We start from the raw sequence: 12175 nt of genomic DNA on the forward strand, positions 1-12175 counted from the left end.
AAGCTCATGAATACTGGTATATAGAAACCCTTAAATGCTTTGCCCCTCTGAACTAAGAAAAAAAAACAAAAAAACAATTTCTACTTAAACAAGAAAATAACTTTGATACCAAAGTGGAAAATTTACACAGGATATAGAGGCATTCAAGGCACTTTGGATGTTTATCCCAAATTTTCCTTTTTTATTTTGAGAAATTTCAATTGTTTGTGGCTCTATAACAAAACATTTGTATCATACATATACACTTAGATTATGTTAGAGAAGAAATTTTATTTTGTATAAAAAAAAAACATTTGTAGTAAAAAAAAAACAGTATGATATATAATTATTGGGTCCTTTCTCCATGTAGAAGCATATTAATTGCTGCACATTAGATTCAGAAGCAATCAATCATATTAAAGAATAAAGCTGGGAAAATGAAAAATTAGATTACATGACTCGAGTCCCCGAATATGAATAATTTGGTGTGTTAAGCTGTCACTATATTATGAAAGTTGCAAATACAAAAGTAGCTGAAAAACAACTATCCTAATTGGGAAGTAGAAAGAAATGGAAATGGAAGCATCAAATAGATAAAACATTGTATTAAAAAAGTTAGATGGTTGCATAGAACATATATATACATAATACACCATAAATTAGTAAGGCTGCAAATAGACAAGCTTCCCTCATGGCAAAATTTGACTTCTAAAGAGGTCTAGATGATAATAAAAGTACAACATGAAACCAAGAGGTTTCAATATTTACTTTTAGCAATGTTGGACAAACTGATTTTAATGTCTTTATATATTTAAATTAACCTCTTGCTTTGGTTGTTATTTGTTAGTATAATTTTTTATGAAAATGAAATACAGTTGCTCACAATGGCTTATACTTTATATTGATTTTTTTTTTTTTTAAAGTTAGAAATATATTTACTTTAAATCTTGTCCCCTTAACTAAAACCTGACTAGGTAATCAAGGAAGCTATTTGATTAAAAGATTTTTGTTGGAGATAGATTTGTGAAAGTGGCTTGAATTATAAGGAGGTGCGCACCAAGTGCACACAACGTTGCAGCACATGGGATTATATCCCACAGATGTCGGCCACACCTTTAACCATGTTTGATAAGCAGTGAGACATCTAGCCAAACCTAGTTTCTAGATATGCATGGGCTCTTTCACACTGTCACACATGTCTACTCTACTATATATGCTGTTATAATGGAAAATAGAAAAAGGTATTTTCTCTTCAATATATTTTTTGTGAGAGTTTTTTTTTTAGCGTATTTGAGGTTTGAGTTTTGTGAGAATATTTTTGTTCCACCTGTATAATCCTTTTTGTTTTCTTAATTAAACTTTCTCCTTGATAGTGTGAACATAAGCCCAAGACCAAGACCGAACCATATAATAAATCTTTACTTCCTTGTGTAATTTCTTTTCTATTTGTCTATTTTTAGTTCTCATAAACCAATTATTACTGGCTACACTCACAACAAATAGGTATCAACTATCAAGGCTGTGACTATCTCAACAGTACTGTGTATTCATTCTTATTTTGCCAAAGTATCTTCTTAATTGAGATATTACTAAACTTGAAACTAATCAACTCTACTCGAGATGAATCTGGTAATTAAACACATGCGCTACGTGTGTGGGATTTTTTCTATGGGGCTAAAGAATTTTTTATTAAAAGTAAAAATAAATAAATCAAATACGGACGATATATACTTCCTTAGTGTTAGAACACATGCATCCCTCTGACGCTGTTGTTTTTTTGTCTACAATGGTTAGAACTTAGAAGGGTTTTCCATACCAAGATATTCGGCGAATAAAGCAGGTGAGGAGGACATCCAAATCAAGCTGAAGTTGAAACCACAAGTTGGCCAATGAGGCTAGCTTTACTGGAGCATTTATGGTGCTGTCTGGTGGTTTTTGTTATACACAATTAAATACGCAACTGATCAGACGTTTTTTCTCTCCCTTTTTTCACAGACCGAAGCTATTTAATAAAATAAAAAGAAGAAGAAGACAGATCGATCATAGTCACAGACTCACAGAGCTTTTTTCTTCAGTGGTCCTTCTGGTTAGGGGGACCCTGGACATAAAGGTTGCAAAGTAATGGCTATTTGTTTGCAAATAAAATTTTCATTTGGCAACAAATTCAATTCGAATATGACCCTTCCCTGTGTCCTTTTTATCCTTTATCTGTCTGTACATTACTCTCTACTCTTTACTCTCTACTCTTTTTCTGTTATGGACTTCTTTGTCAGGACTCACAAGCTGCACTTTGTTTTTTTTGGTTGTTGTTGATAATTCGATAATTGCGGGAGGAAGATTTGAACAATGGAATCTCTATTGAAAACGTTAAGAAGTGCGAACCAATTGATCATTTACAAGGTGCTGTTATTCTTTGAAGTTAAGCAGCTCTTTAATTGCTATATGTATTTTTGTTAAATAGGCTACAATTATATACACAAAATTAGGTGATCAAGTGTTTTGATGACATTTTCCCCCCAATGTTTATGTTCCAATAGTTAACATGCTGCATACCCCAATTTATACACTTAAAATAATCTATTAAAACCCAACATTTAGGGGCCATTTAGATTGAAGGGAAGGGAATGGAGTAAAGTAGAGTAAAGTAGAATTGATCCAAAATTTGCCTATTTTTAGCTAATTCTACCCTACTCCACTCCCCCTTCCTCCCCCCTCAATCCAAAAAAGCCAATAGAAGTTCTGATTGATACTTAAACCGTTAAACCTCTATATTTAGAAGTTGTGATTGATAGAGAAAAGAGTTTAACAATACTAGACTTATGTTCTACCAAAAAAATTATTTAATACTTCATATATAATGTTCCTCCTCACAAAAATGGTGGATTCTAATATGAATTTAATTTGTGATACTCACGGTTATGGAAAATGAATGAGTAACATTGCTTTCAATATACTAAATAAACACTCTTTCCACATTAATCACAACTTAACACTTCAATAAGTTAAGAAAATATTGTGAATAATAGTGTCTAACATATTCATACACTTAAATACTTTGTGGGGGAAGTGAACCTCCTTTTCATGACCTTAATATTTTCCAAATTTACAATAGAAAATCCCCAAAAGATAGATGAATAATGATAAGTGACATATGAATTCTGATTTAATAGATTAAAATGATACCAAACCGAAAGGTTTGGAGGGGTCGTTGCTCTCATTGTAACATTGAGGACGGAGGACATTAATGTTTTTTTATTATTATTATTTTTTTTGCAATAAATATTTTTAAAACCAGAAATTTTTTTTTCGGGTAAAAAAAGAGAATCCTGTTTTTTTGAGAGGGACTCTTTTTGAAGCTCAAAAGGAAAAGTTACACACATTCTTGAAGACATATGACATATCCTTGAATTTCGCCGGGGGGCCAGCTTACAAATTAAAGCTTTTACTGCCAGTAACCATTGCAACTACGACGGCTTGTAAGGGGTGTTTGGTTTGTATTTTCAAACAACAATTTTTAATTTTTAAACAATATTATACGTATTTTTACACACTTTTTTTATCTACACATATTTCTACAAATATATTCAAATAATAATTTTTAATTTTTAAATATATGTACCAAACGAGTCCTAATTGTTTAAGCTGTGTAAAATTAAATGCTAGTGTTGGTTGTGTTGAAGTTGAAGCAGTGATTTACTGATTTTGCAAATTCCTCTTTGTTTGGTCAGAACTTTTAGGGCAAAATGCCAGTTGCATCTGAACTGTCCAAGGGGCTAATGGAGCCCATGGTCTTGTTGTCCGGCCCAGAGGTTACTGTAGGGTATGGCTTTAAACCCAATTTATGATATATATTTATTATGAAATTAAGTTGGTTTCATGGGATGGACCCTCCTGCTATGACTCAACACTATTATTATCATTTATAATCGCTATTAAGGTTTTTTCTTTTTGGTACATTTACCTTTTATTTTAGGATGCCAATCATAATTAAGCATTTGTGAAACATAATATCTTAAGGACGTGCGAGTACGACTAATTAATAAGTTGTCTGGAATTTTAGAAATTTTATTATTATTTTAGGATGCCTATCATATCAAGCATTTGTGAAGCACAATCTGTTAAAGGACGTGTGAGTGTGCCTAATTAATAAGTTGTCTGGGATGTTAGTAAACTTTATTTATTTTTGAAGTAGACTTGGGACTAATACAGTAAATTAATACTTATCAATAATATCCACTCATTGCTTTTATTTGTTTACTTAAAAAAAATGTTTCTTTTTTTTTTTGGTGTTTTTCTTTAAAGACATGATAAAAATATTTTATTTTAATGATATGATAGAATTTGAATTCATGATGTTTGTTTTATGGTAATTAATTTTAGTTATTAAATCAAAAAAATTTATTTTTTATTCAAATCTATATTCTTTAATTTAATCAACTTTGAGGAACTTTATTGGTTGAATTCATTAGGGAAAAAAGAAAGGTAATTTATGATGGAACATGATTGAAGTCTCACAATCTAACCACTCCTATTTCCCTTTTATTTCCTTTAATTGACGATCATGATTTATGAGCCATGACCATAATAGACATTGGACAGGTCAGAATTTTAATTGTTATATGCATTTTAAAATTTTCATCCATATGTGCAAGTGCCAACAATGCAAAGTTAAAAGGCCAATAAAGTTTCCCCGAGTCCTGTGTAGTGTGTATGCAATTAATTCTCCAAACAACTTTAGATATTTACAATCAAACTTGAAACCGCGTGGTGGGACTCTGGGAGATCATAAATGTGATAGCAATAGACTTGTACATACATGCAATCTGTTGTATGAAAAAATAAAATAGTAATACATATCCATGAGACCATAATACAAGTAGTTGTAAATAATCAAAAACTAATATGAAGAATTCAAATCCTGTATTTCACAAGAAGTGCAAAGCTGCTTGTATCTAATTCTTTCAAAACCAAATAAAGCAGTACTGTTATCAATCTTGAAAGTGAAAAAGAAAAAAAGAAAAAACAGAACAGCTTATTGCGTCGTCATGAAATCCGCCAAAGGATTTCAACAATAATAAGAACCTTCTTATAGTTTTAACCAAAAGAACCTCCCTTATAGTAGTGTACAGAAAAATGATTGAAAATACTGTATGAAAGACACTTTTGAGGGGCACAGTTAAAAATGTTTTAACCTGTTTTACTCTGGGAGTTTGAAGGTGCTTGGATCCTCTTGGTTGATCCAACCATACTTCTCCATGAAAGGGTTGGCCAAAGAGACTGGAGGGTACCCTTCAATGCAGTCCTTCCACACATTTGCATCACCTAAATCCTTCATCACCTCCCACACACAGCTGTTGCATTTAAAGCCAGCACCAAAGCTTATCATCAATACTCTATCACCCCTTTTGAGCCTTTTCTTTGCTTCCATGTACCCCAACACATACCAAAGGCTACTGGCTGATGTGTTGCCAAAACGGTGCAGCGTCATCCTTGCTGGTTCTAGATCATATTCACTAAGCTCCAAGCTCAATCCAATGCCATCTATGACAGCCTTTCCACCAGTGTGGATACAAAAATGATCAACACCTGTCTTAAAGTTGATTACAGGTTTTGTTCCCCCACCAACTTTACTAGAGGTTTGACTCATTTTTCGGACAAGGGACACAATCAAAAACCTAAGCAATTCACTCATTGGTAAAATCTTAGGTGATATCTCTCTTAGATTATCAACAAAAGCCCTTGTTGCAGATTTAGGGAGATTCTTGCCTAGGTGAAAACCTAACCTATCTTGCTCATCTTCTTTTTGCATGCAACAACCATATGACTCATCTCTAGCCCCATGGTGAGTCCTAACAAGACAATTTAATTTCAACATGGCTTTGTGTTTCAAGGCCCTTTTGTTAGTCAAAAGGATTGCACACCCACCAGACCGAAACAAACAATTTGCAAGGATCATTGATCTATCGTTACCTGAATACCAATTTGGACTCAAACACTCGGAAGTGACAACAAGAGCATACAAGTTCTTGTTGGACTTGAAGATGTTTCTGACTATGTCAACTGAGATAAGGCTAGCACTACAACCCATCCCACTGAGATTATAAACTTTGATGTCATCTCTCATTTTGTAATGGTTGATAATCCTAGCTGCTAAAGAAGGAACTGAGGAGAGCATGGACACGTTAACCACAAGCACATCAATTTCTGAGGGAGAAATGGATTTCCTGGCTAAGAGCTTTACAACACAGTCATAAAAAAACTCTTCCATCTCTGTAATCCCATCAAGAATTGTGGGATTGTCTTCCCTGCCATCAAATATGATTCTTGGTGCATAGGTTTGCTCACCAATGCCTGAGCTCACAATGGCTTTTAGGAGGAACTTGTACTCAACTAGACCAAGATTCTTGGTCCTCTTGATGACATCCCCACAGAACTCAGTGTCTAGCATTCTGTCATCGGTGGGCTTATACAATTGGTAGTCTAGAATGTAACATTCTTGGTCTCTTCTGGCATCAACCCCCTTCCATAACATGAACAAGAAATAGAAGATAGGGAGAGCATAGAGTAAAATGAGAAGCTCCATGAGAGAGAGAGAGAGAGAGAGAGAGAGAGAGAGAGAAAAGAGATAATAAGAGAGAGAGAGAGACAGAGAGAGAGAGATGGAACTATGAGAGGGTTTGTAACTTTGTTACTTGTAAGTAAGGCTTTGCTATATGAGAATTCAAATGGGCGACACTTATAAGAACAATATGTGTGACTCAATGTGAGTTGGACATGTGAAAATGCTTAAGACCCATTTCCATCACTCAACTCCCAACGAACTGATTTGCGTGCATATTTGGTATCAATCTTTATTACAAATAAAAAGATCACACATTATGCATGGCATGTGAAACTGTGAAAGCAAAGAAAGACTTTCCATTCCTAAATATTGGATTAATTAACTTCATTTAGTTTGTTTATCATTTTTGGTTTGGTTCAGCTAATTCTTCTCACTTCACTTCAATAATTGAATTTAATAGTATTTCCAAATGGATAGCAATTATAGTTCACGGTTAGTAGCTTACCCAATGCAGTTTCCTACATTCAAGAGAGATAAGGTGGTAGATATGGAAGAATTACAATTTATTAATATGGTTAAACAATGATGGAATATAATGTGCCAATGCGGTCAACAAATGACCCATGGTGCACTATGCTATGTTACCTGTAGATGTAGATAGTTATTGGATGACAATAATACATTGCATTATTATTATTATTATTTTTTTTTTGAAGAACAATAATGCAATGTGTTATTATTATGAATATTTAAATTAATGAAAAGATCTTATCTTGTCACATATATCATACACCTCTATCTTGTATACTTGATGTGTGTTTATATATATATATATATATATATATATATATTAATGATTTATGTTAAACGTCAGATTGGATTGACTTGTTTATTAGAAGGTATAATTGTATCTAAAAAAAATTTTAAAAAGTAAATAAATTGTTAAGTTCCACCCAAAACTAAAGGCATATTATTATTATTATTATTATTTATTTATTTATTTATTTATTTAATAGTTATAATAGAAAAGGAGGAATTCAAACTCGCAATGCTTTTGCTAAAAATACTAAGAATTACTAGTTGAGTTATAAGGCTTATGAAAAACACAAATACACCATACTTCATATGACTTTAGTTTGTTAAAAAAAGGATAATTAATTTGGTAAAGCTTTAAGTACATATAGTATTTACATATACTACTATTTTGATAAGTTCATAAAATCCCAATGTAAGAAAGAAGATGCATTTTCTTTCTTTCAGAGTTGTGCACTCTTAATTCTTAATAACACTTATAAGATAAATTAAGTTGGCAAAGTCTAAAATCTCAAAACTTTTTGAGTACATATATAACCATAATGTTGCGTTGGTACTGGTTGTCAAAGTCTCTCACATGCAGAGTGCAGACTGCAGTCAATATTGAATGTCTAAGGCTTAGACCATGCCTGTGGTCTAGCGCCAATCAAAGAGTTCGGGTTGGACTTTTGCCGGCAATATTTTTCAAGTTGGCTACTAGCCACGCATTTATGGCTTGACTTTGTTTCGCTATTATTGTGAATTGTTTATTAATTAAGCGTTTAAGAGGATTTGCTTTTCTTTCAATTCAAATCAGTCAGGCTTCGATCCAAATCAAACTTATTGTCAAGCTTGAAAGACTTTGTGAAATTTGTGGAAGGTCATCATTCTCTATATTCAACGGGGATAACTTCACAAGTCAACATGAAGTAAACCTAAGGCTCAGGCAGCCCATTGCCTCGAAGAATCTACCGTCCAAAATGTTATCTTATTCTATTTTACTATCTAAAAAAATTATTCTATCAATTTATACAATACTATTTTACAATACTTTAACATTCTAATTTTTATTTTACAATACAATACATTAAAATAATATTTCTACATAATAAAATAATATATTCTAAAATAACCATCATTTATAATATAATATATTATTTATTCATTTCTCTCTCATTCTTTCTATTCAAGAACAACTACAAAAGTACTGAAACCACCATCACCACAAGCCCACCACCGCAGCACTACACACACTTGACACCACTACCACCAGCAACCCATAATCTACCATCAACACCAAAAAAAGAAATGGAGAGACTATAGCATCAATCCACTATCAACACAATCAACACCAAATGCAACAACCCACGATCCCCACCACAAACCTATACCACCGAACCAACCAACCAGCCACCACCACTGAAAATCTGAAGAACACCACCCTCTTTGACCATCAATACCACAAAAAAAAAAAAAAAACAACCCACGATCCCCACAACCTGCGGCGGCAAACCTAGACCCAGACACCACGTCGTCGCCACCCCCATGGCCTAAAACCCAAACCCACAACCACACTGATCCATGTCGCCGCCATCAACCAGAGAGAGAGAAACAAAGTCACATTGTCGCCGTCAGCCAGGCCGATTTGCAACGAGAAAGAGGATAAATAATGGGAGTGGTGGCTCGCCGTGGTGTGGTGGCTATGGGTTTTGGGTCTGAAGAGAGAAGGAAGAGAGCAGAGAAATAACGCGCGAGAGAGAGAGAGAGAGAGAGAGAGAGAGAGAGAGAGAGAGAGAGAGAGAGAGAGAGAGAGAGTGTGTGTGTGTGTGTGTGTGTTGGGATTGTTTAATAAAAAGTAGGAGTGAGAGAATTAAATAATAATATTTAAGTTTACAATTCAGCTATAGTGCAATTCTACATTTAGAATTGCACTGTAGTACAATTGCAATTTTTTTTACAATAGTTGGCTTTTACAAGTTCTAATGGAGTGAAGATTTTGGGCTTAAATGGTAAAATATGCTTACATTTGCAATTTGACATTTGGGTTGTGGATGCTCTTACCAAGTAGGAGTTTTCTAATTCTGTTTGTGGTTACTTCTTTTTTGGTAATCTCTGATTGCATGGCTTGTCCCTAGGGCGACTCCACATAGACTCTAGGATGGTCGCAAGATTGGCCTGGAAAAAAAATTATTAGGTATAAGTTTTAAAATTTTATGATTTTTTTTTTTAAAATTTTGTGACCACCCTAAATTTTTTTTAGGCCAACATAATTAAACTCTGTACAAACTTTGGCAATAAACTTGGTTGTAGATTAATGTTACAACTTCATTCAATATTTCTTTACTAGATCTGAATTTTGACAAATTTATTATTTTTATTACATTTTCTTCTTATATCCTACATACTTGTAAAATTGTAAGAAGATTAAAGATTAATAACTATGTCATTAATCAAATGTTTAAATTTCGAGTTTTTATAGTCTAAAATTATACCTAAAATAAGTTTATGAATCGAATAATAAATAATATTCAATTGACATGAAAGTTGACATGTGTTTTAAGAACATAGAGAACATGCAATTCAACGATTAGATTTTTCAAATATGTAGCAATATTAATTATCTTAATTTGTTTAGTAAAAATTGTAACCCTAAGCTACAACTAAGTTTGTAGTCAAATTTTGTCCTTTTACTTTGGTCCCCTTAACAATATATTAGGTCTTTGCAGAAAAAAAAAATCCAAGAAAAATTTTATTTATATTATAATTTTGAATGAAATGTAGTTTGTAACATTGATAATAAGACGATCATATAACGATTTCAAATTAAAAATATTTGTAGAAAAAAATTATAAGACTTTATGTGTTTGCATGTTTGTGTTTGTGTGTGTGTGTGTATTTTTTTTTTTTTTGATAATATATGAAGTTTTATTTTTATTAGATTTCATATAATATAAGTTTCTTAAACACCGCTCTCAAAAAATTTCCTGGAGCCGTTGTCCCATCAGGTCAGGAGGGATAATATTACTGTATATATTTGTGACTGTGTTTGGCTTTGGAAATTAATTTAAAAAAATCTTATAAAAAAATTTGTAAAACAAATAGTCCATGAAGCAACAAAGCAATTCTTCACTAATGCAAAAACGAAATAATGCTTAACACAGTATAGAAGAAGTTCACGTAGCGAGGGAGGAACAAACCAGTTTATGCAAAGGCTCGGTACGCGCAGCAGATGTTTGGATAAAAAGAAATTTCATACTTCTTGGAATCTTGGTTTCAATGGATTTAATTCAAGCTTAGAATTTAAATCTATCTTATTTTCCATTATATAAAACTTATCATAGAGGGTGTTAAATATCATAATATGTTAGCTTCAAGGAAACGAGGGCGGCTATTAATCGCTAAACAGGCATTGTGATCTTTAAAAAGATATCAACTACACGTCCACATAAACCTTTTATTAGCTAATAGAGACATGCAGGATAGTTCATGTGCCAAAAAGATGAAGTGGATCTATCACATTGTCCTTCAAAGATCTATCATATTGTCCGTCAAAGTTGGCTATTAATGAGTTGCCTACAAGTTCCCATTTAGATATTTTTTTTTCCATCTTGACACTGTCACGATCGGTGTAATAGTCAGCAAACTCTTGCTAACTATATAAGACTTCACCAAGTCCAAGTGTTTGATGTATATCTTACGGCATTTTTCTAATGCCAACCTTATTTGACTCGGGGTAGCGATGTAACGTCTATCTATCGACCGTTCTAATTTCATGACACATTAATGATTATATAGGTTAGGTGCCTAAATTTAATTAGCAAAGTTAGGAAGCATGTCATTACAATCCCTTTCAAGCTTGACGGAGCAGCTTGTCGACACCAGATTTTGGCGCTCGACTCTGCACATCCCTTTGACGACGTGTGAGTGTAAGATATGTGACTTGTTTAGATATTAGGGTAATGTGTGAGCAAGTAAGTTATTTATTTATTTTTTTGGGAGTCCCTACAAATTATTGGTCTTGAAGTTATGATTGGAAAATTATTATGTCTAATTTATTTTATTGCCTAAATAAGATACTCTAAGGGTTCTTAAACTAAAAAGAGTAAGCAATGTCTTGAACCAAATACATGGATTCAGAAGATTTATAATGTGTAGGGAAAGTGTTAGGCACCCTCGCAACATCTATCCTAAAATGGTGAAAAAAAATTGCACGTCTTAAAAAGCTACTCCCAATTCTTGGGAAAATATTTCCCAAGGGAAAATGTAGCCTCAAAGCTATTATGACATGTGATTTTAAAAATAAACAAATGGTGTGTAAAAGAAAATCCCAAGCTATTTTTTTTTATTAATTTAATAATGAATGTTTGGTGTTTCTTTTTAGGGTTGAAGAGTGTCAAAAAATAATTTTAAAGAAATTTGGTAGTCTATTATTGTTAATACTGATTCAGAATTTTGCTTTATTTTTATTTTATAATTCTATAATTACAAATTTACAACAATTGGAGGAAGACATTTTCTTTATTTTATTTTATAATTATATAATTATAACCAATTGTGGAGTTAGGGTTTTAGTTTAGGAAGCCAAAATCAAAAGACAAATTTTAAAATAATGACGGTTTTTTAAATTGATACTAATAACAAAATAAATAAACAATTGTAACAATTATAATTGTCATATACAAAATGTAATACAAAAATAAACTATAATTATATATTTCATATCATTATCACCCTCAAGATTCTTCATAGTTTCAATTAACTATAAGTGCATATTTCATAGCATTAAAATAAAAAAAAATAATTACATAAGAGATTAATCTAAACACATAAGTTTTTGACATA

At 32.4% G+C, this 12175-nt stretch overlaps 1 protein-coding gene across 1 annotated transcript; it reads right to left on the reverse strand.

The window, feature by feature from the left end:
• Positions 1-4803: 4803 nt before the first annotated feature.
• Positions 4804-6694, reverse strand: LOC142606827 (3-ketoacyl-CoA synthase 12-like). Its single transcript, XM_075778179.1, has one exon. The coding sequence runs from the start codon at positions 6560-6562 to the stop codon at positions 5177-5179; it is 1386 nt and encodes a 461-aa protein (XP_075634294.1). The 5' UTR covers positions 6563-6694; the 3' UTR covers positions 4804-5176.
• Positions 6695-12175: the final 5481 nt, after the last annotated feature.

Source organism: Castanea sativa, chromosome 8 (assembly GCF_040712315.1).
Source record: "Castanea sativa cultivar Marrone di Chiusa Pesio chromosome 8, ASM4071231v1".
Taxonomy (NCBI): domain Eukaryota; kingdom Viridiplantae; phylum Streptophyta; class Magnoliopsida; order Fagales; family Fagaceae; genus Castanea; species Castanea sativa.